The sequence below is a fragment of the Pogona vitticeps genome, chromosome 2, assembly GCF_051106095.1.
Source record: "Pogona vitticeps strain Pit_001003342236 chromosome 2, PviZW2.1, whole genome shotgun sequence".
In the NCBI taxonomy this organism is placed as follows: Eukaryota; Metazoa; Chordata; class Lepidosauria; order Squamata; family Agamidae; genus Pogona; species Pogona vitticeps.
The window spans coordinates 194,345,164-194,372,156 of NC_135784.1; the positions used below are offsets into that span (position 1 = coordinate 194,345,164).

Here is a 26,993-nt window from a genome sequence, read left to right on the forward strand (position 1 = left end):
ATATTATAATGTCTCTTCAACTCTAAGTCATGGACCTTGAGTCTGCTTGTTTTCTTTCCTCTTCCTGATCCCATTTTTCCTTCCATGTCATGACTTTTAGGGCCTACGTTCTGAGAAATCTCTTTCCTGCTCTTATATCATTTCCTCTCCAGCAACATGACAAACTAGAACACTTGGCTGGTCTCAATTACTAGTTACTTGCCTGATTTTTTAAATATACATGCAAACGCAGAACTGTCTTTTAAAAAGTTACAACATGGCTGCCGGTTCATGATGTCGTAAGGAGCCAGTCCTCAGGACATCGTCCCAATGCAAGCTCCATCATGTTGCAAAAGTGCAGAACATTTTTTTAATGAATGTGCCTCCAAGAAGAAGGATTATGCTCGTTTACACAAAGCCACATCACTCCTTTCAGTAGTCTCACAGCAGTACATTTGCACACATCCTACGTTGCTACAATTATAGCAACAGGAACCAAATATAAGCAGAAAAAAACATGATCATCAAGAAGCACCCATGAAGGCTCTTTTTAAAAGCAATTAATAAAATTAACCCCATGTGCAGTGCTTCAAAATGTCCAGAGGCTCTGTTTCCTAACATAACAATTGGTTTATGGGGTCTGCCATTCATTTCTGGCATCTTTTTTTTTTTTTTAAATACCCCAGTTGTTTCTACAGGCAGGCAGATACATACCCCTGCACACACTAGTGTCCTGCTTTTCTATTTTTAGAAGTCTTCCCTCCCCATCAAAGGCTCCATTTCCTTTGGTAATTTTGAAGGTAAAGCCAGAAAGAGATGACACAGGTTATTCTCAGGAACTGGCTGACAAGGCAGAAAAAGGTATTAGAAGTAGTAACTTGCATACAAGGCCATCTCTTCTGCAGTCTCTCAAAATGGAAGCCGTGTGCTGTGACGGTAACTCCGAGCACACTTGATTAACATGTAGAAGCTCCCGTGGTTGATCTGTGGCATTTCCTTCTTAAACAGTCATATAAATGGGATGGTAAAGATTCACTGTCAGGTCTTGAAGAGTGTGATCCGTCTGCGTAGACTTATCTGGAGCCCAGTGGACAAATCATCCCGCCAGCTATTTGGCAGATTTCTGTATTCTTAGACTGGAAACCAGGAAAGAAGAAATAGGTTGAATCCAAAACAAAAACGAGATGGAAGAAAAAGAGCTTAATACGATGGGCCCAATCCATGTGTTCTGAAGCCCTTCCCTGGACTTTATAGGAAGAATGGCTTCCTGGCATTAATTCATTCAAGTGTGTATGAGGGAGAACAGAAGGCAGGATGCTGTGCATGCAAAGGCGGCAAGGAAATGTCTTTCCAGCACAGTCGCAATGAGTTAGATACCACTGTAGTCTTTACATTTGGAAGATCTTTAAACACCTGGTGGTAAGTGGCAAGGTCTTTTCCCATTTTAAAGTGCATTCATCATCTCTCTGGGAACTTATGTACTATAATTACATACTTTCAATTTGATTCTGACCCTCCCAGGCTTTTCTGCGGTATAAAGTCCTGTCCCTCATTCTGGTGACACTCTGGGACTTTACAACTTGCCCAAGGCCACACATGCGGAGTAGGGCATATAAATCCCATTAGGCACAAATTCTCTGGGCCAACTTGGCTTGGCTCTCTCCCCTGAAGGCAGTGCAGAATCTTGCGTGACCAGGTGCTCCAGCCCACTGAGCTATGCACAGCTGCATTTAAATATCACCCGTAACTGGAAGGGGTTGTAAGAGATACGTTTTGCCATTTGCTGTGATCTTCAACATCCAAAGGGCATGTGGAACTCATGTGACCCAATTTGGTCCGCAGCAGCCCACTGTCAATTTGCCAACACCATGAAATGGCTTCAGGAAGAGAGCCACTTCAGGATACTGGCAAATGAAACACTTCCTTGGCTATAAGGAGAGGCTAAGGAAGTGATTTTTTAAAAAGTACTGTATATTAGGACAAAACAGATGTGCTGCATCACTTTAAAAAAGTAAAAGAGAAATAGAAAGCATTCTCCCAGAAGCAGGAAGAGACAGGAGGGAGAACAAAGGGAGCTTTTGTTTGCTTTTCTCTTAGAATTCAGAATCCACATTGAATCAATGGGCTTAATCTACACTGTTTCCCCGAAAATAAGACCTAACTTGAAAATAAGCCCTAGTATGATTTTCCAGGATGCTCGTAATAAGCCCCACCCCCAAAATAAGCCCCAGTTAAGTGAAAGCAGAAGATGATGACATGACTGTACTTGAATAATGTAGATGGTTGTGCATGAAAAAAAGCATCTCCTGAAAATAAGCCTCAATGTGTTTTTTGGAGGAAAAATTAATATAAGACCCTGTCTTATTTTCGGGGAAACACTGCAGTTGTGATTTACTACACTAAGCAACAGGACTTCAGCCAATATTTTGAGCTTAACCAACTTGCATGCCATGGAAACAAAACTTGGATGTGGATACTGGAGGGATGTATAGACATCCTACTTCCTTGACTGCCCTGGTCCTTGCGACAAGAATGGAAAAGACTGGTGATCCTTCTGCAACAGCACTGTGCCTTTATATATGAAGACATTGTGTTCCAAAAGTCCACAAGTATGATAAAAATCCACTCAATTACACAGTTTTTGACTGATTTTAGTGTTTAGCGTTTTAGATAATTCCTGGATTTCAATATTATGTTTTCAGGAGAGCACAACAGAGAAACACAATACACATGGTTTTTACCTACTTGATCCACTGTTTGATATTTTTGCAGTCTCTGTCAAGAGCAGGACCCATGCTGTTATTCTGTATCTTAACAGCTCTAGTACCGGCTATGAAGAATCGGCACAACAGTTCTAGCACTGGACACCACAGGTTATTGCTAGTTTCTGAAACAGGTCATTGGAAATCTCTATTCATTTTTGCATTCTAAATATATTCCATTTTAAAAAGGGCTCCCGCAAAGTGTTTATTATACTGCTAAGCTTATCCTATGCCTTTTGGTTCCAGTAAATGTTCCACTCATTTGTTTTACTTGCTCTTCTTCAAATACTCCAAATTCAGAGCTGGTAAAAGATAGTATCTTTCCTGGGACCCGCCCCCATTGGTTGTAGAAATGCTTTGCAAATTGTCTGAACCACACACCGATTTTTTTTTTTTGGTCAGACAATAAACCGCACAGCTAAACTGAACTGTGTTCTATAAGTCTCATGGGTTTTAAGAAATTGTGTAATTCCTCCTATTCTATGGGTTTCTCTCCACTCTGAACACACTTATCAATAGCCAATCATGTGACAAGTAAGAATTGCCTGCAGGCAGCGACCAATAAGGCAACAGCCGTAGATTGCAATTGAGTTTATAGCCAAGAAATAAGACGAGAATAACATCAAAAGCACTTGCCCATACAAAGTTCAGTGCAGTTTCCAATTTAAAGCACATTCAGTCCAACTGCTGGATAGCTCAATGGTTTAAATCTGGTTGGGAGTTCGATTCCCCACTGTGTTTCCTCGGCAGGGGCTGGACTTGATGACCCATAGGGTCCCTTCCAGATCTGGAGTTCTAAGGTTATTATTATTCTAAGGTTATTCTCAACCTTTGGTTAAAAAGTAGTCATTCAGAAGCTCAACTGGGACATAAGATGCAGGTGAGAGTGCTATAAGAATAAATTCTTCCTTTAAAATATTTGGGACTTGGGGCCCAACCCTATGCCAGTTTTATTCAAAAACCACACGCTACGGAGCAGCCCTCCCTAAGATGATGGCGCTTCTGGGGTTTTAGAGTGCAACTCCCATGTTTTTAAAATGTTTCTCAAATGTCTTTTTTAATTGCTATTAATCTTGGTTTTAATATTGGAAATGTTTGTTTTTAATGGCAATTTTAAAAATTATGATGACCATTATATAGTTGTATAATTGTATAATTGTTGTGGGCCACCTTGGGAACAAAGGCAGTATAGAAGTAACATAAATAAAATTAAATAAATAAATAAATATTCCCTCAACACTGGCCATGACCTTTGGAGTTTAGTTGTGGTTTCAAACATCGGAAAGACCCAAGTTGGGGAAAAACTGAAACGGAATATCTGTTCATTCTTTAGTGCAAACTGCAATTGCCTGGCTATTAAACTGGACCAGCAAAAGGGAATGTATCTTGCCATTCTGAAGACAACTATCATGGTTGCTGATCAGTTTTGAATGAAGCCTACAAACAGCTAGTGCCTACCATTAAAGCTCTCTGCAGGTTGAAACCTGCACGCCCTGAAGGACTCCCTTCGGCAGTGGTCTTCACCTTTGGGACCTCTTCTCTGTGATGTTTACCTAACACGCATCCTTGCAATTTCTGGCACCAAAACAAGCCAGTTCTTTCTGTTTTGTTTTGTTTCCCCAGGCCTTTTAAAATGTGATCTGAACCTATTTTTATACTGTTGTTGTGATGCTCTCATATTTTATTGCCTCTGTTGTTTCAATATGTTTATTTTGTTACCTTGGAATGTTTTAATTGTTCTTATTGATTGCTGGCCACACTGGAAGTTTGCTTCTGAAGGACATATATACATTTTAACATAAAATGCTGCATGGTTCTGCAGGCTGCTAAAAGGGGCTGAACTCTGCAGCTCAGCTCATGCTTTGCATACCCGACACGTGTCTTAGGCTTCTGCAAGTAGATCCAGGAAACAGTCCTGCCTGGAAATGCCGAGGCCTATGGCCAGCTACCAGTGAAATGTAAAGCCACACGCAGGTAACCCATGGCCCATGGGCAGCTTATGGCCTTGCAGAGGCCTTCTGTGCTGAGTCATCCTGGCAAATGCTTTCCAGCACAGTCATATTCTTGACAATCAAGCACTGAAATAGAGAAGACAACACATATCCTTGTGTGCCATTTTCCTCATTTCAGTTGCATTCTTACATGGAAGGGGCCACAAGTTGTTAGAAGAAAAGGGTAATTTTAGCATAGAAGGTGTAATGAGTTAAACCTCCTCATTTCTGTCTTCTGAAATGATGTTGGTGTTATAAATCAGCTATTCTCAATGAGGGCTGTATAATCTCTTGGGGGGCCATGGCACATTTGAAGGGGGCCACAGTCTGGAAACAATTCTTCACATACCACCTTGTAAGGTTTGTTACACAACTGATACAATCCTGATTTGCCCTATATTTCTTTCATATTGTGTTTATGGTCATGGCAAAAAAAAGGGTTGAGAATGACTGTTTTAAATAATGTGTGTGTAAATGGGGAGAAGGGCATGTTACATGTGTGCAAGCCTACATATGAGTGCAGATGCACACAGCCCCTGGTATAGCAGATGCCAGTGGTATGATTCAATGCAAGGTGGCTTCCTATAAAACCTGTGTATGTTTTTATCCAGGAATAACATACTTGTATACTTGTTTGTTTGTTTTATGTCTTTGTTTGATGTTTTTACGTATTGCAGAGATTGTGTGGATCTGAGTTGTCCACTTCTTTGTATGATAGGTCTAAGGACTGTAAATAATTGATTGATTATGAGGTGGCTTATAAGGAGATCATCACCCCACTGATCAAAGAAAAAAATAGACTTCAGTTTCTTGATATAGACCCGAAGATCACTTATCAAACAGCCAGATTTTGTATGGCAACATTCAGGCCTCTGAAATTCCATGGTAATTGGATACTTAATTTTAAATTTTGTTTTAAATGCCAAATGTTTTTTACGAAGCACTTGAAATTTTGAAATGTTATGGTAGCTAGCTACTAGATTTTAAATGGTCTTTTAATGTCAAATGTTTTTACAAGGTATTTGAAATTTTGGGAACTGTAAATGTCTATGTTTTTTCCCCTGTGTGATCTGTCTAAGGGTAGTAACCATAAACTGTACTGTAAGATGGTACAGGAATAACAACACACATGTTGGTCAATCAATTTACAAGAGTACAAATCAAAGGAGATTGCTCTGTTCTCCTCATAAAAATGCTTGTTAAAAACAGCCACAGCTGATGGATGCATTTTGCCCTGCTGGTCTTTTTCAACAATATCAAATGACAAATATAAGTAGGTTAGATCCAAGTAAAGCAAATAATCCAGTTTATGGAACAGGCAGAGATTCACTGGGTATTAATTCAATTCAGAATTCTCTTGCTTTCTACAGGTCTTCTTAAAAATACGGCCAGCTCAGACCTGCTTTGTTTTACAACAGAGATTGTTCTTTTTCCCAGAGAGTTGAATAATTATTGATTTTTTTTACTACATCTCCCAGAATACTGAGGAATTTTGGATTTGTAGTTCAAAAAATAACATTCTCAAGTGCTGCTCTTTATTGAGCTTTTCAATAAACTTAATTTTTTTTTTACTCTTAACTCTGGCAAATAGCACAGGGTCTATAGATTTTAAAATCTGATGGCAGATCCGTCACAGCTGGGTACTTTATAGGCAGCCAAGACCTCACTAAAAGTGGGCCAAACAAAAGAATTCAATGCAAGTCCACTCAATTCCCCTGTCTTCAGTGACAATGTTCCTGGGACTTTATAACCATTTCAAACAGAAGCTTATTCAGCTTTCCTTGTACAAATCTTTAGAAAAAGAAGTGCTACAGGTTTTTAATCCTGCTTGTTCCATTGTCCTTGCAATTAGAAAGCTCCACTATCTACCCTAAATCTGATTTACTGCAATTTGAGTCCACAGTTCTTGTGCTCCAGGATCTGCACTCTGTTGTTTTGTTTTTAATAGCAGCCTTTCAAATTACAAAATGTCCGAAACAGCAAAAACGTTATCAGGTTTTCTATTTTACTTTCTCCAAAGAAAGCCATCCCAGCTCCTTTCACTGTACCCAAATGAGCAGTCCCCCCCCCCCTTGGGCATGCTTAGAATCTAGTTGTTTTTTATTTTATTTTTTTGGAGGACTGAAGAGTCTTGTAATTTTTGGTTTGGTGCAAATCCATTTGAGGAAATTTAAAAAGGGAGAATTTATCAAAATTAAGAACTTGTGTTTTGAATATTGTTTTGTACAGGATTCTGCTTTACCTGCTTTAAATTTGTCAGAAAAATTACTAGCCTAAAAATTTATTCTTTTCCTTTGATCTAAGTAAAGGAGATTTTATTTATATATTTTAAATACATTTAGCATTAAATCCTTCCATGCTCTAGTTTCTCATGTCTGAGAAAGTCATATTGTAAAAGCCCAGGACTCCCAGATTCAAGTTGACCTCATAATACTTAGAGACTTTGGTTTAAATACTGTATTAAGCACATTTTCCCAACAAATGCTTCTCAGCCCCGCCCCCCTGTCCATGTTTCTTTTATGTCCATGTTTCTTTTATAAATGCAGATTTAGGAACATAACTTTGCTGAATCAACATGCCATTCTACAAGAAAGGAACTTATTCACCCATTTATTTTCTTACGCTGAGTCTGGCAGGAAGGCCTCATCCAGCATGTTTCATTCACTTTCCAACCCGCTTTTCCTTTGTTTCTAATTTAGTGACTGCAAAGGAGACATTTAAACTACACAGTGCATACAGTGTTATTCTGCTGTGTAGACATATTAAAAAGTGTGGTATAGCCAAAACAAAGAGTTTCATAGCACTTGAAAGATGAACAAATTTATTTCAGTGTGAGCTTTTGTGGATTACGGTCTACTTTCTCAGTCCCAATTATGAGGAAATGATTTGCAACGTTTTTTTTTAAAAAAGGCTTACAACGGAATAAATCCATTAATCTTAAAGGTGTCATAAATGCTTCCATTTTGTATTGGTCTTGTTGTACAGGCTGAAACAGACTAAGATGACTACCACTTTGACAAAAATTAAAATGACACCTTTTGGTTCTAGTTACTCTGAAGAGAAACACACTCCGAAATGGACTCACCAAAGTGATACATTTCCTGCTGATTTGCCTTGTCTCCCTGCCAGACTGAGTTAATATTAGCAAGGCAAAATGGGCTTCCACTATCTGTGCAACTGACACCTGACAAGTGGAATAACCCTTATTTGTCCTCCTTAAAACTGAAGATGTCTCAATTTGCACTGGAATACAGAGATACTACATCAAAGTGGTCTGCTACTATCAATGCAACTTCATTCCACACTTGACCATTATACTTCTTAGTCTTTAACTCTGTTTTTATGCTAGTGTCTGCCTGCTTTGCTAATTTTAGTGATTTTGATACAGTAGTTTGCTTTTGTTCTTAATTTGTGTAAGCGAATACAACTATGGAATTCTTCAGATTGAAGAATGAGATACTAGGATCTTAATGATGAATAAGAATGGATCAATATCATAACTAAAATACAAAGCATGGAAAAGTTACTTTTTTGGATGACAGCATGTTGGTTCAGGGAGCCTTGAGCTGTGATCCAGAAAAGTATGTTTTCCAAGATCATGGAAATATAAATTCCTCTCTCTCTCTCTCTCTCTCTCTCTCTCTCTCTCATTATATAGAAGATACCAAGAGAAATATGTGCTTCGTTAGGAAGTCTGATAGAGATAGCTGAGAGTGGGAGGAAACTTCACTTAATGCTAGTACCTGTAACTGCAATAGTAGCAGCTCCAGTAGAAGAAGTATAAGAATGGTAGAATAGTTCCACTGCAGCAAAAACTGATTTACACAAACAAAACAGTGTCATATGCTGGTTTAACTATCAGAGCCAGAGATTGAGAGTTCGATTCCCCACTGTGCTTCCTTGATGGGGGCTGGACTTGATGATCCACAGGGTCCCTTCCAGCTGTACAATTCTAAGATTATTACTAGACAGAATCCCTCTTAGACATGAGAGGGGATAATTTTGTGTTGATCTAGTAGCAGCCAGAGACAAAGCAATGGAAGATAGCATTCCTGATGGGATGGGAAATTAAAAAGATACATTAGTGTCTCCTGGGCGACAGTGCTCTGAGAAGAAACAGGCAGTGCAAGTTCTAAGATGCCGCAAAGTGAAATAACGTCTGGAGCAAAGAAGTAATCATATTAGCAGTGCAGAAAAGGACTGGACATCAGACTGAATGGGCATTAGCCAGAGGGGAACACTTCACTGGCATACAGATAGGAGAACGCAGTCATTAATATCAGTGGGGCTGATTATAACTGTGATCAGGTTCGTTTGAATGTTATGGCAGTTCCTCACTTTTGGCGGGAATTAACGACTGAGACTTGTCTGCAATATTCATAACTTTGCTTTTATTGATCTTTGATTTCTCAACAACTATTTCAACCAGGTCAAAACATGATAAATCCGGTAATGGGCTGTAACTAGATGAGGCCAACTCTCTTTGAAAGTCTGGATAGCTCGTTGGGGTGCTGGGCCAAAATGTTCGTGGTCGGTGGGGTCTGTAGAGGGGAACTCCTCACCGCACATATGGTGCCGCAGCATGGGTGTCTCGCCCAATCTCCTTCTTTAGGTGGTATATTACAGGTAGAATCGGGTCTTATCACCTTCTTGCCTCGCCCCTCCGGAAGACAATTACAGTCCACTCTTGGGTCTCGTACACCGTCTCTCCTTCCTTCTTAGGCTGTGGATCAGGCGACAACCCTCCAACTCTCAAGTTCAGAAAATCTTTTAGGAGACCGCACGCTTTTTCATAACTTGTCTCCGTCTCCTTTCTGTCTCCCACCTTCTTCCCTCATTTTCAAATCTAACCTAATCTCCTCCTGAGTATTTATACCCTCCTCTCAAACTGATATCTTAAGCTCCTCCTCTTTTCCTTTCTGTCCTTCTTCTACTAGGCAGATTTCTACTTTCCCCTTCATCTCTTCTATCTTTCCCTTTATTAAGATTTCTTTTTTCCTCTGAAGTCTCCATCCTACAACTCCCTCTTTCCTCTTTAGCTGTTTCTATTGTTGAGGACGGCTCACTTTCCTCCAGCTTTCCTTCACAATAACACTATGCTGCCTTTCTTCCCATATTATCCTCTTCTTCAGTAAGTATATTTGGGATTGGGAGGGAAGCCCCCCAATTTCATATGCTTAAAGCTTAAATCATTGAGGCTGAGAAATCCTTGACTATGACTGGATTCTGCCTATTCAAGACTTATTCATACCCTGTTTCCCTGAAAATAAGCCCTAGTATGACTTTTCAGGATGCTCGTAATATAAGCCCACCTAGAATTGTTAACGTACAACTGAGACAAAGGGCATGAAAGCTACTTCCCCTGGGTCATTTCACACATCCTGTTAATGGGAGGGATGGCAATATTCCCACAGGAATAAACCAGCCCCAGTTAAGTGAAACCCTGCCACCATTGTGCAGCAACCAAAAGATGATGATAGGACTGTATTTGACTAAATGTTGTACATGGGGAAAATCCCATGAAAATAAGCCCTAGTGCATTTTTGGAGCAAAAATTAATATATGACCCTTTCTTATTTTCAGGGAAACACAGTATAATAGCTGAACAGGTTTAGAGCCATTTCACCATGCCTTCTTCCCATCCCATGTTGGTAATATTTGGATGCAGAAATCGCATGGGTAAGGCCAATGATCTGATTGATTCCTGTGGGATGCTCAAAGTGTTGCAACAAAAGCTTTTACCTTACATGGAACAAGAAATGCCTGATTTTCAACTTGGATTCAGAAAAGGAAAAGGTACTCAAGATCATATTGCAAAGATCCACTGGCTACTGGAGCACACCAAAGAATTTCGCAAGATGATCTGTTCAAGCTGGATTCTGAAAAGGAAGAGGTACTCAAGCTTATATTGCAAATGTCCACTAGCTGCTGGAATGTACCAAAACATTTCAGAAGAAGATCAGTCTATGGTATAAAAATTACAGCAAAGTCTTTGTGTTGATCATGAGAAGCTATGAGTTGTTCTAAAAGAAATGGGTGTGCCTCAGTGCTTGGCAGTCCTGATATGTAATCTGTATTCTGGACTAGAAACTACGATTAGGGCAAAATATGGAAAGGTTTCTTGTCGGCAAAGGTTTATCTCCCCATCTGGTTCAATCTATATGCAGAACATATCATACAGAAAGCCAGACTAGTTTCAGATGAAAGAGGGGTGAAAATTGGTGGAAGAAACATCAGTAATTTTAAATATGCAGATAACATTATGTTACTGGCAAAAAGGAGCAATGACTTACAATGACTTTTGAAAGAAGTGAAAGAAGAAAATGCTGAAGCAGGACTGCAGTAAAACATTAAGACAAAAAAAATGACTGCAGGAGAACTACACAGCTTTAATGTTGATAATGAAGAAACTGAAATTGTTAAAACACTTTGTATACCCTGGCTCAGTCATCAATCCAAACAAAGACTGCAGCTAAGAAATCAGAAGACTTTGAAGGAAACAATGATGAGATTAGAAAAGATCATAAAGTGTAAGGGTGTGTCACTGAAGAGCAAGGCCATGCTCAACCACACTATTGTATTCTAAGTCACTGCGAATAGATGATACATCCAGTTAAAGCTGGATAGTGAAGAAGGCTGACGGGGGGGGGGGGCGGGGGAGGAGGGACTGATTAATTTGAAATACGGTGGTGAAGAAGAGTTTTGCAGATGCCCTGAACTGCCAGAAAGATAAAACAAGTGGGCGCTTGAGCAAATCTGGAGTGGAAATTGAGGCCGTGATACTTTGGCCACATCACGAGAAGGCAATACTCTCTGGAAAAGACAACAATGCTAAGAAAAGGCAGCAGGAACAGAGGAAGACCAAATATAAGATGAACTGACTCCATAAAAGAAGCCACAATCTTGATTTTGCAGGAGCTGAGCAAAGTTGTTGAGGACAGGACATTTGGAGATCACTCCTTCACAGAATCTCTGTAAGCTGGAGACAATTTGATGACACTGTAACAATACAGTGGGGTCTTGACTTGAGAACTTAATCCGTATTGGAAGGCAGTTCTCAAGTCAAAAAGTTCTCAGGTCAAATCTGCATTTCCCATAGGAATGCATTGAAAACCATTTGATCCGTATCTGCTCTTTTCCGTCCATAGAAACTAATGGGAAGCTGCTATTCCGCCTTCGACCACTAGAGGGGGATATTTTGTTTCTTTTTTTCTTAGGTCAAGAAAGGTTCAGGGAAGGCAGGGAAAATACAGCCCAGGCAGTACCAGGCAGTCTGAAGACTCCCAATCCACTCTCTAAACGCTGGGAGGAGTGAGGAAGCAGACAGGCACCCTTTTCACTGGCCAACAGTTAACCGAAAGTTCAAATTTTGCACTTTCCCTGCCTCCCACGTGGGTTTTTTTCAGTTCTTAACTCAAATCTAAGTACTTAAGTCAAATCAATATTTTCCTATGAGAGTGGTTCTTAAGTCAAAATGTTCTTAACTCAAGTCGTTCTTAAGTCAAGACCCCACTGTAACAAAATCACCAGCTGCTGCTCACAAGGCTTCCCTTTCGCTTCAGACATCTTATGCAGTAGGTTGATGTCGTAAACAAGGAATGGATGCCAGTGTTAATTTAGATTCTGGGGTTGCCCAGTGGGAAGGATACTGGGTCGCCCCAGAGAGGGTCCACTGACCACTTAGATCCACTACCCTTGCTTAACCTGGTTTGGACACTTGTCAGGTGAGTTTAGTGAGCTAAGTGACTGGGAAAAGCTGCCTAACACCCTTAAGCCAACTTGCTCCCCACAGGGAGGTTGTTGCTTTTGGCTGCAAACCAATCTTGCAAGGTAGAAAACATCAAACACCCACAAATTATTCAAACTTCCACGTGCAAGCCACTGTTCTTTAGTACCACTAGCCCCTTAGTCTATATGAGTAAAAACACAGTTGTAAAAATTATTTTATTCATTTTATTTCAGTTTTTAAAGGAATAATGATGGTGTGAAGTAGTTCTAAGTCAAAAAGCAATATGAAACATATTCAGAGACTTAGGCACTTCAGAGTCAGACCCACAGAAAACAATAACAGCTAACTTATCTTAATCTGTACTTGCTAAGTACTGTAGTATGGTTCCAATGCACACGCAGAGTTCAGCAGAATAACAGGCTGCAACTGCATGTTCAAACAAGCAAGCAAGCAAGCAGAAGCTGTATGAAAGTGCTTAAAGGAACAATTCTTGTGGCTCTCCTTATATCCCATCATTGCCTCACTGGATGGTTCCACACTTTCAACCAATCATATAGTGTCCTTTCCCAACTAACTACTTGGTAACTTCTACAAGTGAGTCTCATCAAATAGCATAGCTGCCACTAATTTTGGTACCATGAGAATCTAAACAGAAGGGCTTTTCATCATACTGCAAGGTTACTGATAAAATGGTTGTTGTAGGTTTTACTGATAAAACTTTTTTGCACAGGTAATACTAGGCTTCCTAATATGAAGGTGCTTCCCTCCACCCATCTAACTCATCTACAGTTGTCAAGTACAGACTTTCACCGACATAAAGGGAATGAGTTAATTCTCTCTTTTCTAGTTTCTTCATACCCAGCATTTTCTACCTTCTTGCCATGACACACTCAACATAGCTAGTTTGTATAATAAGTCCTGCTGGCTTGCTATTCCTTGGCTGGACTCCATTTCCTCTTCTTCCTCATAGTTTGAGGGCTGTTATGGTTTGGTCCTGCCTCACCTATCAAATTGAATGTGTTATGGAAGCCTAAGTGCCTGACTCTGCTCCTTTAACAATGTCAGATTCCATCAGCTGATTCTCCCTGCAGAATTTTCATCCTTCATGTGTTGCCACATGATCAAATCTCAGTTTGTTAAGACAAGATATAAGCCGAAAGTCTTTTGCTCATGCATGCAGCCTCTTTGCAAGAATAAATCATGAAAGCCCCTTGCTAACACTAGTTTACCATTCTATTCAAAACTTGGAAACTGCATATGTCAAAACATGAAAGAATTTTTAAACCACAGCTCTTAAGTTTTCTTTAACTTTCATCCTTCCTCATTATTTGAACATCCTTAGGAAACAGAATCATGCAAATCGAACTATTCAGTATCATTGCGATTATTGTTTGAATAAAAACTGTTATTTATCAGCAGTACTTCATGAATCGATTGGGAATGATTAAGTCCTGCTCCTCAGTCTACAAGCTATCCTTGCCATATTCAGTGATAGATTTCACTAGTATTCCACATGGTACAGATTTGATGTGCAAACCGATTAAGTGTCCTACATTTCCTGTGAATAAATGAACATATTTTGATATGAAACTCCTGTTCGCATTTCAATTGCTTCCCAACTATTTCAGCCCCTCAACCTAGAACATCCTCTTCCCAGTATTGTTTCAAGACTTCTGATATTGCAGAAGAAAGCCAGCTCTATCTTCACATTTCACTAGGATATGAAACATACAGAGGAGATCCAGTTAAAATCAGGAACTGGGTTTTCTGTTCACATATCTCCTCTATAAAAATGCTCCTTTCCAATATAACATTTGACTGACTATATTTAGATTGTGTGCCTGCTGGCAGGGACCTGCTCATTTTTATCCTGTATGTAGCCTAGTACATTATAGCTGCACGATAGCAAAGCTATGTTATGGTGCTGAAGCACAACAAATCAATATTCTACAAGGTAATTCTAAAAATGGAGGCAACCTAAACAAAAAATTATAACTTTGAAACCAGCCACATTTGGTACAGGTATAACAGTCTGCTTTTGCTATGTACCAAATTTGGGGATGTTTGGGCAAAGGGTTTTTGAGGGTTTTTTTTAGTAAAACTATCCCCCCCCCCATTCAGAAATAGGTGACCTTAAATGTCCCCAGCTTTAAAATAAAGTTCCCCAGATCATATAAATTTTAAAAAAATATTGAAGGAGAATGGTTGGCTCCACCTGCTTTTTTTCAATTTGGAAAGAATCTAGGCTGCAGGGGTTGAAAAATTGATCCTCAAAAGAGGCCTTTTAAATGGGAAAAACAGTGACTTTGTTGTAAACTGAGCATGTGTGGAACAGGATTGCCTCCTAGAAATACTGTCATTTCCAGTAAATTTTGTTCAGGTGTTGCAAACCAACAACTGTGACTTCCTTTACTGAGATAGTATGTCCCACATCATGTCTTCCTCTCTTCCTACTGCTCTCCTCAATCCCACTTTTCCCAACAATATTGACTTTTCCACTCAGTTCTGTATTTTCATTATACGGGCACTGTAGGATAGCCTCCGTTTTCTCATTTTTGCTCTAGTTAGAGTTCTGGCTTGACTTGATTTCAGCATCCACTTTTCTGCATTTTTGGTTTATTTTTTCTCAGTTCTCCTTCACTGTGTTTCTTTTACATAGTATGGACGATGTTTGACCTTGGATTCCAGTGGCAGTCTTTATTAATTATGACCCCCATTTTAAAAAAAATTCAAAAGTCAAGGGGACATATTTTAGAAAGCATGCCACACAACCTGTTTGTAGAGCTTTTGGGCCAATATAGCTTTTCTCTTCAAGCTTGCTAACCGCAAGGAAAGGGTTTGGAAATTGAAACATAGCTTTCTAGTCTGCATTATGCAGAAGAGTCATGCCAACATCAGTTTACTTGAAAGGTCAAAGGGTATGCATGTTTCTCCGTTGTATGTGTTGCACTTATTCACAACTTGGCTTCACCATTTCATTAAGTCCAAAATAGCCATTAAAAATATTTTGGGGCAGAGTGAGTGCAGCCACATCCCAGCTGTTCTTGCTTCTATATTTTTCCAGCAACCACATTATAGATCATGTGCTCATCTTCCGGGATCCTATCAACATCTGCCGTCAAGTCACTTCTGACTTACGGTGATCTTTTTTTAGGGTTTTCGAAGTAGAGAATACTCAGCAATGGTTTATACCCTTCCCTTCTTCTGGGGGCAGCTTGTCCGAGGCCACATAGGCTGGCTCTACACACAGGAGGTGCAGTGGGACATCAAACTCCCCAACAGCTATCCAGCCATCTCCTCTTGGGATCCTCTTGCACTCCGTAATTCTACACAAGTGAAGTTTCTGTTGGAAGTTGTGTGTAGTATATGTATACTTAAACTTCCCTTCTAAAAAGCCAGAAAATTTAATTCTTCAAAAGACCTCTGGCTTATAAATGTGGAATATTGTTCCTCTGTACCAATGATTGAAAAATTCAGAAAATAGCCTGATGTTGTTACCCACGTTGCCAGCAGGGAAAAAAATATTTACAAGCTTTACACAGCAAAGGGCAGCCTGCACACTAACAACACCAGTGACAGAAGTCAAAATGGGCTCCCCTTTTGAGCTCACTACCATTCACACCAGTTGAAAAGCAGCCCTGACAATGGCTTTGTGTTTGGGCGAGAAGTGGTTAACTGATGAAAAAGGGAGTTATATGGTGAGAATTCCCCTTTCTTGGTGTCACTTTGTGAATGATAGTAAATGAATTCTACATCTAAAATGTGATGTGCAGTTTCTTTGTGCACTCATGGCTTTCACTAAGCTGGAGAGATAATATCCATGAAGTAGATGTAGGTATATTTTACACAGAAGAATTCAAGTACCTGTATAATACAACAAGATTGGTGAGTCAACTCTGGACTGGGCAGGCAAGTTATGTAATACAGAATCCCTGCTTCAGACTCCTTCCAATGTGCAAAGACATAGGGGAATAAGAAGGGTTAAGAGGCCAATTGAACAAGACACAATAGAGCGAACCACCCCATTCTCTCCTCCACTGTGATTACAGCAAATGTATGTGGGGATGAGGAAGTGTGTTGAAATGCCTAATTAACATTGTAGAGGCCTGCACAGGTTATGACCCAGCAAGCTAAGCAAACCCCTATGGATGACACACTAGGGGATCACTAGTCCCCTGAACAGTTATTTCTGAACAACTTTTGTATTTAGTTTTCATTGGTAGGATGCCAATTTCCTCCCCTACCTTCATCCTTCTCAATTAAAAGAACACTGAGCTTTTGTTTACCACTTGGAAAATTTTGGCCAATGAGGGAGAATATTTAGATTCTACTGGAACAACAAAAGGCCAACATTGTAGGACTTCACAAAAGCATTAGGAAAATAAAAAAGTTGGTATTTTAAAAATGACAGGACATCATCATAAAAATAGACTAACTTGGCAGTTGAAAGAAAGGAACAAAAAAAAATATTTTTCCCTGCAAAAGAAAATTTTCATTAGAAACATAACTGTTACGAGAGCTCATGTAAACATGCAAGTCTAACTGATAAAAATGTTTTAACTGTTGATAAATACGTTGTTGATAATTTGAGACTAATATGAAGACAACATTTATTCTATGTCCTTTGTCTCTTCTGAAATTCATGATTAATTTTTCAATCTGGATTGTCATTTTTATGTTATTTAGCTTACCTAAAATGAATAAATAGTTATGAAGATCTATTTCTTGATGTTGATATCGACTTTGCTGCTTTTACCTTGATCTGCCAGGACACTAACATCATTCTTCATGGCCTTTCTTTATGCTTTCCCTTTGGCCTTCAAATGAGGCAGATGATAACTGGGCAAAGGGCTTTATCAGTGGTGGTGTCACAGCTTTAGAATATCTTTTTTTCATGGACACTTCTAATACTAATAATGACATATTTTCCAAAGTGCAGAAAAAAAGATTTTTAAAAAAACTTCCCATTCCTCTCCTACTGGAGGCTAGACATCATTGTGACCATTCTGATTCTGGAATTCTTAAAAACTAATTAAACTAATCCACAAATTTTCAACCCAGTGGGGAGTGGATTGTGGCAGCCAACAACAGCAGAATAGGGGTGGGGGAGGCTATATGCATAGCTACCACATGAAACTGACATTCCATAGGAGCTCAAAACTGAGCAAAGTGAATACAAAGTGTGGAGTAGGTATGATGTGTGTTTGTGTGTGAGAGTGTGTGGCACAGAATATACACTGGAATGATTTATATAAAGATGCCAGGAGTTGCTGATTGCGGCAGCAACAGAATGCATCATGGTGGCCAAAGACAGACATTGACACCATTCAGCCACCAAAAGGTTGTTGTTTTTTAAATGGAGAAAAGCGCCACTAATTCTTGAAAATTGTGGTTAATATATTTCATGAAAATTACTGTAGTTAGTATTGTAACTGACAATACACCCTCTTAACTGCCTAAAGCTACATTGTAGATAAACAAATTCGGAAGTTGTTTTGCTGTATATGTGTTAACTGTTGCCAAATTGACACGGGCAACGGACAATCTGAAGAATATGAAATGGCTTTAAAAAGTGTTGGAACTCTTAATATACTATGCATGTTTACTCGGTTCAATGCAATTTGCTTCCAAGTGTGCCTAAGATTGCAGCCCTTGTTAAATTAACACCACAGTATAATTCTACTGTACACAGAAGCCACAGCTGGATTTTGCAGACATGTTGCTCGTTTCATTAAAAGTTGCCTTCACCATCATTAAAATGAGCACTGACTGAACATGTTGTAAAACTTCCTAGATTCATTTTCTTCTCTTCCTTTGCCTCACTTACACAGTAATAGAAAATGTGATGATTTCACTTCATTTTATGCTAAGCTGCAATTGTATTTGGTACCCTTGGTACTGTGTATACATTATTTTAAAACATAGGGAAAAATCAGAATCCAACAAAGGTTACAGCTATACTTATTTCCCTACGACTAAGACTCATTTGGCTGAAATCCAGTAGTGAACTGCAACTAGAGCAGGCCCATTGAATGAATGGAACTTACAGAGACACTGACTCATCAAATCCATGCTGATTCAATGGGCCTACTATAGTTGCAATGTACTACTGCATTTCAGCCACTGAGTATAGCAAGATGTATCTCTGAGCCAACATGCACAGAACTGCAGTATATCACCAGGTGCCACTTTATGTTGCAGGCCTTCTCCCTCCACATTCTGGCCTTTCACTGACCCTGATCATCCCTGCATATGAGACTCATGATGATGACAAAAAGTAACAGCTCACCAATAGCAGCAACCTCTAAATCCTATCTATTTGACTAGAATAGGTACTCATACTATTCTGTGCTATTAAATCCCAGTGGCATTGCATTTTATGAAAGTACAGGTTTATCCCTATCTACCTATGCAGAACCAAGAATGCCTCGTAACAGCAAGTACAGAGACCAGCACAAGGCAAATCTTCATGCTTGAGTCAGATTATTATTGTGTACCAATCTGAGGGTAGGAGAAAAAAAACCAGATGGTATAAATTGTTCATATATCTAAACCTGAGTTAGTCAGTGCTAACACATTTATCCATAAACAAATTTATTCAACAACAAAAAACTAAGAATTTTTAACAAATTTGTAACTTTATGAACGAATTACAATTTCTATGAGGATAAGTTCACCCATCAGGCATTTAGCAAGCCTGCCCTGCCACACTAATCGGTAATCACCAGACTAATTATGATCATAACACCCTGAATATACTAGTATTTCCTGATTTGTGAAGTTAGGTGAGGTCACTCCTCGTTAGTGGATGGGAATATCAGACATGTCCATGAAGAACTAGCAAATAATGCTGCTGAAACCCTAGAGAGCTGTTACAAGCCTTAGCTGACTAGAGAACTGTTACAAGCCTTAGCTGATGAGAGTGAGCTGACACAGCTCCAAGGGATAGTGGTGTGCATGCCCCCCACCAAGGAGCATGAAGATATCCCAAGAGAGGTTGCATGACTACAAAGCTCTAAACAGTTTAGGACCTTGATTACTGTCAGAATCTCCCTCCCACAGAACAGTTACATGTCCTACACATTCTCCAGGATGTTAAATATGGTAACACTAAAGGAGGCCACTAAAGAGGGAACATCAGGAACCAGTTTTTTTTTTTAAGTGGTGGCTCTACACCTCTGGAAAAAGCTTCCAACAGAGGTTCGTGAGGTACCTTCCGCTCCCAGGTTTTAAGATCTTTAGTTAAAACAGAATTGTTTAAAACTGCTTTTTATTAGTGCTAGTAACCTGTGATGTTCGATGTTAACTGTTTATTTACCTAACCGCTCAGAGAGTGCTTGAAGCGCTATGGGACGGTATATAAGCAGCACACTTTTATTTATTTATTTATTTATTTATTTATTTATTTATTTATTTATTTATTTATTTATTTATTTATTTATTTATTTATTTATTTATTTAACTTATATGCCTCAGCAGTTTTATCAACTGACTGATCTTATTGTTTGATATAGGTATCTGTATACTGCACTGTATTACTCTTTATTGCTTGTATGCTTATTCTGTGAATTACTCATAGAGTGCTTTGCACTAAGTGGCAATATCTAAGTTGAATGAATGAATGAATGAATGAATGAATGAATGAATGAATGAATGAATGAATGAAAAATAAATAAAAATTGAGCCACCGTTGTGTAAGATACATCAACATTATTATCTCCAAATAGTAGGTTGGGAAGCTAAGGCTCAGCTCAAGACAGCAGCAAGATTTTACTAGGGAATTTTACCACTGTCACTAAGCCCTATGGCTACTACATGCCATGCAAAATGCCTACAATAATTTTTCCCTCTGCCATTTGGTCCTAGTTTGCCTTAAAGTCTCTAAACAAGTCACAATGAGTAGTTAAGCAAAATCCTGCCCAACTGCGAGTGGGTGTCATTGGGGATGGTATCTGTTATTTCAGGAGAACGCGTGGGTGATATGGAAGGGAAGATTATCAGATACTGTGAATTCATATGTGAGAAAAAGAACTGGGAGTATGCTTTGGAAAACAGATTGAATTTGGTCAGGTTAGATTGATGGCTAATATATTCAGACAATGCTGCCTCAGAGTACATTTTGAACCAGCCTAAGAAGGTTTGGGTTCTTTCTCCTCAACAGGATAGAAAGTATCTAAGAACCAGAAACAAGGAACAATTTACACAACAGTTCAAAGTCATTTGACTATAGCAATAGGTGCGTATCGACAATGTGAAGTCGTAGTCCCTCACCATGTTTGTTTTCTCGTCCCAAAATTCTGTGCTTTTCCATTGAAAATACTGTAGTGGACTTTCACCACAGATATTTCAAGGAACTGAGTGCCGTAATTCTGCATCCGAAGGGCAACAAACAAAACAGTGGACTTCCGTTTTTACCAGATGTTCAGTATGTATCTTACTCTAACTAACATTCTGCTCCCTGCTCCCGGCACAACAGAGCTATCACTGCTAATAACACTGACAGTCATTCTTTTTTTTTTCTCCTGTTGTCTTCAGTCAAGAAAGTCCCATTTACCATAAATCTGTTACTGCTTTGAACATAACATGTATTAATTTGATGCTCCATTTTTCTAAAAAAAACAAAAACAAAAAACCCACATCTGCATGTATTCACTTGCTTCTGCAAAGAATTCATGAATTTTGAGGCTCTATCGCCCCCCCCCCCCCAAAAAATCTGTCATGTTTGGCACACAACATAGACGATGGCTATCAATGCTCTGCTTTATAAAGACTTTGTCTCCAGACCCGGAGAAGTCATGACATTTCCTGTCAGAGTGAGAAGAGTCTAGTAGGGATTATACCTGAAACATGCCCTCCTTAAGTGTGTATCAGTATCAGATCAATTTAAGAGATTATTGGCAGAAGCAACCCCAAAGATGTCACAATTCTGTCATGTTGCAGATATACTAGAAGCCTTTTAGGGGAAATGCCTTATTAAAAGTATTTCTAGATCTAGCACATAAAGAAAGAAGGGGAGGTCCCTGAAAAAGACTCTTCCACTAAATGCTGGAAAGTAAACAGGTATAATAATTTCACACAAAGTAAATAAGATCATATTCCAGAAAAGTAACTATCTTAGGGTCAAACACAGAGCTGGCAGCTGTGTAAATAAAAAGTGTGCGTAAGGGAGAGAGCAAACGAGTAGTACTGTATATTACACTCCATGTTCCTTAAAGTAAAAATGTAATAGAATAAATAATAATTGCAAAAAATAAGTGAATATGTGAGATCTATCTGACAATGTCTTGTAGGATAACGGGCTTCACAGCACTGGAGGTGCTTAAATAGAGGCCAAATGACCAGTGATGACTGATCAAATAGTGTACAATGACCACATATTATTTGACTCATCAGCAAGTTTACAGCACAATGCTTCTGGATGGGAAGGATTAGCCAGCTGCATGCTGTTGCCCAGGGGACACCACTCTTTAGGGAGGCTCCTTCTATTAGAAGCAATAGTCTAATTGTTATAATATGTTAAATTCGTTTGAACTTTACTATATTTCATATACACTCATAATTTTAAATTGTGTAAAGCCCTGACACAAATAATGAAAAAAAGATATTTGATCGTAGTCAGTTGTTTTTAAATATCCTAACAACATCACTGTATTGCTAGCAATTTACTCTTTTTATTCTTGTACAGTGTTACTCTATTTGTTATTTATGGCAGAAAAAGAAGAGTAGTCAGGAGCAAGCCCAACAGCATGGCAAAACCCACCCAATGGCTGCATCATTGGACTCATCTCCCAACAGACTCACAGTCAGTCATCAGCAACAAAGGCCACTGCCCAGTGGCTACCATGTTGGACAGGGACCAGGGAAATGTAGGTTCAGATTCTGAGTCAACCATGCAACTCAGGTTCACAAGATGGTTGCAACTGTGTAAATAAAATGTATGTGTGTGTGTGTGTGTGAGAGAGAGAGAAAGTATGTGGGCGGGACTCTGTATACCACTCTGTGTTCCTTAAAAGAAAAATGTGATAAAATAAATAATAAAAATTAAGTGAATATGTGAGAGTTGATTGACAATGTTGCACAGGGTGACAGACGCCACAGCACTGGAGGTGTTGAAATGAAGGCTAGATGACCTGTATGCTTTCAGTTGAGGATTTCCTGCTTTTGTGGGAGGCTGGACTCAGTGACCACTGAGGTCTCTTCCAGCCCTAGTATTCAATAATTCTGTGATCTTTTATGTCACAGTAATTGTTACTGAGTTTGAGGTGTTTTTTTTAAATATATGTTAATTAATTTCTTTGTTCATTTCACAACACTCATTTTTTTAAACTACTCTTGTTGGTAGTCAAATATTCAGAAATATTTGCCTGGTCAATTGATATTCATTGAGCAATCAAATGCTCCCCCCCCATATGAGCCAACTATACCTATCTAAAACCTTCAAGGTACTTTGGGAGTGAGAAGGGCCTACTTTGTATGTACCCCCCACCCACCCTCCCTCAGTCCCAGTGCTTTCCACCCTGTACATTTCCATCCCTATGCATGGGAAATGTAGCTATATACGGGTAATGTTTACATCTACGTACATTTAGCTATGATGGAATTCCCATAGAGCTAAAGGAGACTTGCTTTGGATTATACTTCAATACAAGTCCACTGAACAAATGGACCCTTCCCCAAATAATTTTGATTGCAGGCAGCAGCCCAAAGGCTTTTCATGTCTTTTTTGCTTAGCATGTTACACTGAAACTAACTATCTAAAACATATAAAAACTAATAAATGCATTGTCACAAAAGCCACTACCTCAACATGCTAATAAACAAGAGTCTCCTTTGAGATCCGGCAGCAAAACTTAGAATTAAACCCCAAATAATTATGTCCCTAAAAATCAACATGCCTGTCAAGTACTGTACAGATACTTAGTACAGCAACATTATATTTTTCCAAAGGATTCCAAGGTCAAGATAGTTGTAGCATTGGAAGCAGCCAGGCAGAAATTCCAGATGACACCCCATGCCACTAATTAGCATGGAACACAATCCACTATGAAGTTATCCAATGCAAGCTTAATTAAAGTGAACAGATGCTACGCAACAACATCACCCTCCTGAACAGCTCCCAGCTACTTTAAAGGAGCTCATACAGAAACTCCTGTGTTTCCTACGTGGCACAATTTATAGATCAATGGGTATATCATATTCTGCCACGTAAGGTGGCTGCATTATAGTAAAAGCCCAAACTGAGTATAAACTAGCAAAGTTCTGAGATCTCATTTCCAAGGAAAACGTGTGGAGTACTGAGACAGCCAAACAAGCACTGATGGAGGAAAACTCCACCATTACAAATAAATTCAGGGTGCAACTAAGATTGTATCAAATTCTGTCACAAAACCCACAGATGTCAATAGCTTAGGACTGCACCCACCAAACATCTACGATTTGTTCACTAAGCAATGTAAAACTAGGCTTGATATAAGGGATCCACGAACCTTCTCCAGCACTGCTTCCTTATTGAAATGCAACTGTGGAAGGCTACAAATTTGATTAAAACAGTTACTTGGTACACTTGAAAGGCTGCTTAACCATTTCTTTTCCAGTACGCCATCTGCTTATCCACCCACAATGGAACAACGACAAGGTGTCTGCATCTTTGCTTTTAAGGAGAAATGGTTAATCAGACACACCGGCATAAGCATATGGACTTTTGGCATTGATGATATATCATGTTCACAACACCGACATTGTATGTGTGCACATACATGTAGATCCTGTGGCTATACAGTACTGCAAGGAGGAGAAACCTTGGATGAGGATGTATCTCTTCCTGTTTTGCTCAAATTAGGCATACTGGTTTGAAACAAATACTGTATCTATTAGTCAGGTATTCGGAGCCCTTAGTACCCAAGTATCTACATATTATCCCCCACTTTGACAGCTCACTTGAGGGGAGGGGGGAATAACAGTCTGACCACTGCAATGTTTACTGAAATATGCTTAACTGAGTGTGCGGAGCGTTCGCCACATGGGAAGCAAAAGAGAGACAATTTGTCAAGACACAGAAGAGCCAGGTTCAAATTCCAACCAGGCTACGGGGTTCCTTGGGTGAGCAACTAGTACATCACTGATGCTTGCAATACTAGCTTGTTTATTTGGAAGTTATCGGGCACAATGGGACTTACTTTCTAGTGTGAACAATGACAATTGTCTGGATACGATGTCTGGATACACTGGAACATGACATGTTTCAGTGTATATATAGTGCATGTCAGTGTGCCCATATCCTGGGCACACCAACATGAACTGTATAAGCCCTGGAGATTTGGCAAGGGAAAAATGCAAAACAATAAACTCATATGTAATTTATGTGAAGTCTGGGCATAACACAGAGGAAGAAGCCAACGCCTGTGCCAAAACATTTTGGTGTCAAGAGCAGTAGACCCAACTGCCCATGCCGCAGCACCACTAACTGATGTCCTGGGGCACAATCAGCTGAGGAAGGTTTTTCAAGAGCAAGCCTCATGACATGGGATTTCTGATGCTTCTGTTTCATGGAACGAAAATGTCCAAGTGGGTTGTACCACACAGAAAGAAATAAACCTTCCTCCTAACTCTTTATTATCCCCCCATCCCTCAATGTGCCTCATGTACATTGAGTACAGAAGTAGGGCCACCTTTGGAAATGGAGAGAATTCGGTGGGAGAAGGGGGCCATTTTCCTTTTGTGATTCTTCCGCGAAGGCATGAACTGCCCGAGTCCAGCAGTCCCATCACCACGGATGGGGACCGGAGGTGGCTGAATTGTCAAGAGGTCGTAGCGAGTGGCAGAGTAGAAGCGCGGGGCGGCGGGCGGCGGCGGCGGGGGGGCTGCCCTTGGCACAGCTCTCTCCTCTTGCGGGAGGGATCCAGAGGCTGCTCTCTGCTGAGGCGTGGGCAGCCACGGGGCGGGAGGAGGGGATGTGCAGCCATCACTGCAGTGATAGGGAGATTCTGATAACAATAACAGCGACGAGGAAGGGGGTGGAGGGACAGGGAACATCGGCTGGCACGCAGCTCTTGTCAATACCTCCTCCCCCCCCCCAAAAAAAACCCCTCACGCCAAGCTCCGTGGCGGGGTGGGGGTGGGGAGGTGGGGATGCAACCCCACCACCCACTTTCCCTCCCTGACTCTCCTCTTCAGATGCCCCAATCAGGATGCAATGCCATCCATCTCATCTCCGGCACCCCATCTCCCCCTCATGGGACCCTGGCCAGCTAGCGAAGGGCGTCCCTGGGGAGGCGGTGACACGTCCGCGCACACACACCTGGCAAGCCGTCATCCCACAAGGGAAGTACACACCTCGCGGCCGTGGGTGCCTCCTGCCGCCCATCCCTCCGTACCAACACCAACTCCCCCGCCCGCCCGCCCGACCGCCCTGCGGGTCTCATCCAGGTGACGAAGGAGACCCGTCCAGGCGAAGGGAAGCCGAGGCGGGAGCGGCCAGCCCCACGCACGCCCCATCGGCGGCGCCAGGGAGGAGGCGAAGGCGCGGGCGCGGGAACGGCTCGGCTCCCTTCGCCCGAGCACCCGGGCCGCTTCTTCCCTTCTTCGCTCGGAGGGAGGCGGTGGCCCTCTCCGTTCAGCCCAAGCCCGGGCTCCGCAGGAATACCGCAAGGGCGCCGGGAGCCTCTCCGCCCGCCCGCCAGGCCCTTCCCTTCCCCGCCTGGCTTCCGAGGAGAGCCTCGAGAGCGCAGAGCGGCGGCAGCGGCGGCATATGGGGGGGGGCCTTCCCCGCCCCTCCTTACCTACAGTCCTGGAGCCGATGCAGCCCATTCCTCCGGCCAGGGGGGCTCCCTTCGCGAGGAGGGGGCGGCGGCGGCAAGAGAGAGGGAGGCAGCCTCGAAAGGGCGGCGGTGGACGGAACGGCCGCGGCCGCTGGGGCAGCCGGCGGAGGGAAGGCAGGAGAGAAGCGGCGGCGGCAGCAAGGCTGCGGAGCGGAGTTCCCCCCCCCCCCTCACGGCCAGTCTCCAGGGCGGCCCGCGGGGGGCCAAGGCGGGCTGCTCATCATCCCCCCCCCCTGCTCAGGTGCGAGGGTTGCGCGCGGGCACGGGCGGCGCGCGGCGCCTCGAGGGAGGGACGCCAGAGGCTTTCCCGGTCGTGCGGCCAGACCCGTGGGGGTCTCCGCCTCCTTCTGCTTCTGCCGCCGCCGCCGCCGCCGTCCCTTTTCCTTTCCTTTCCTCCCTCCCTCCCTCCCTCTCTCTCTCTCTCTCTCTCTCTCTCTGCCAGGCTCCGCGGAAGATGCTCCCGGGGCTCGCGAAGGAGAGGACGGGGAGGGGGGGAGAGGAGGGAGGGAGAGGAGGCAGCCGAGATTGGGTAAACAAGCTCTCTCGCGCCGGGCGCGGCGCTGCCATTGGCTGAGCCGGAGCCGCGGCTCGGAGCGAGGAGGCAGCGGGCGAGGAGCGCGAGGCGGCGAGGAAGACCCCCGCGCGCGCTGCTGCTGCTGCTGCTGCTGCTGCTGCTGCTGGGGGGAGGCTGCAAGCGAGCGCCGGAGCAAGCAAG

At 41.5% G+C, this 26,993-nt stretch overlaps 1 protein-coding gene across 2 annotated transcripts in view; it reads right to left on the reverse strand.

Moving 5' to 3' along the window:
- The window catches only part of FAM131B (family with sequence similarity 131 member B), an 83,417-nt gene extending 56,729 nt beyond the window's left edge, over positions 1-26,688 (reverse strand). For both annotated transcript variants that reach the window (XM_072991827.2, XM_072991826.2), the window contains exon 1: positions 26,240-26,688. In XM_072991827.2, coding sequence (XP_072847928.2) covers positions 26,240-26,267 — 28 coding nt within the window. In that variant the 5' untranslated portion in view covers positions 26,268-26,688. The remainder of the gene's footprint in view (positions 1-26,239) is intronic.
- Positions 26,689-26,993: the final 305 nt, after the last annotated feature.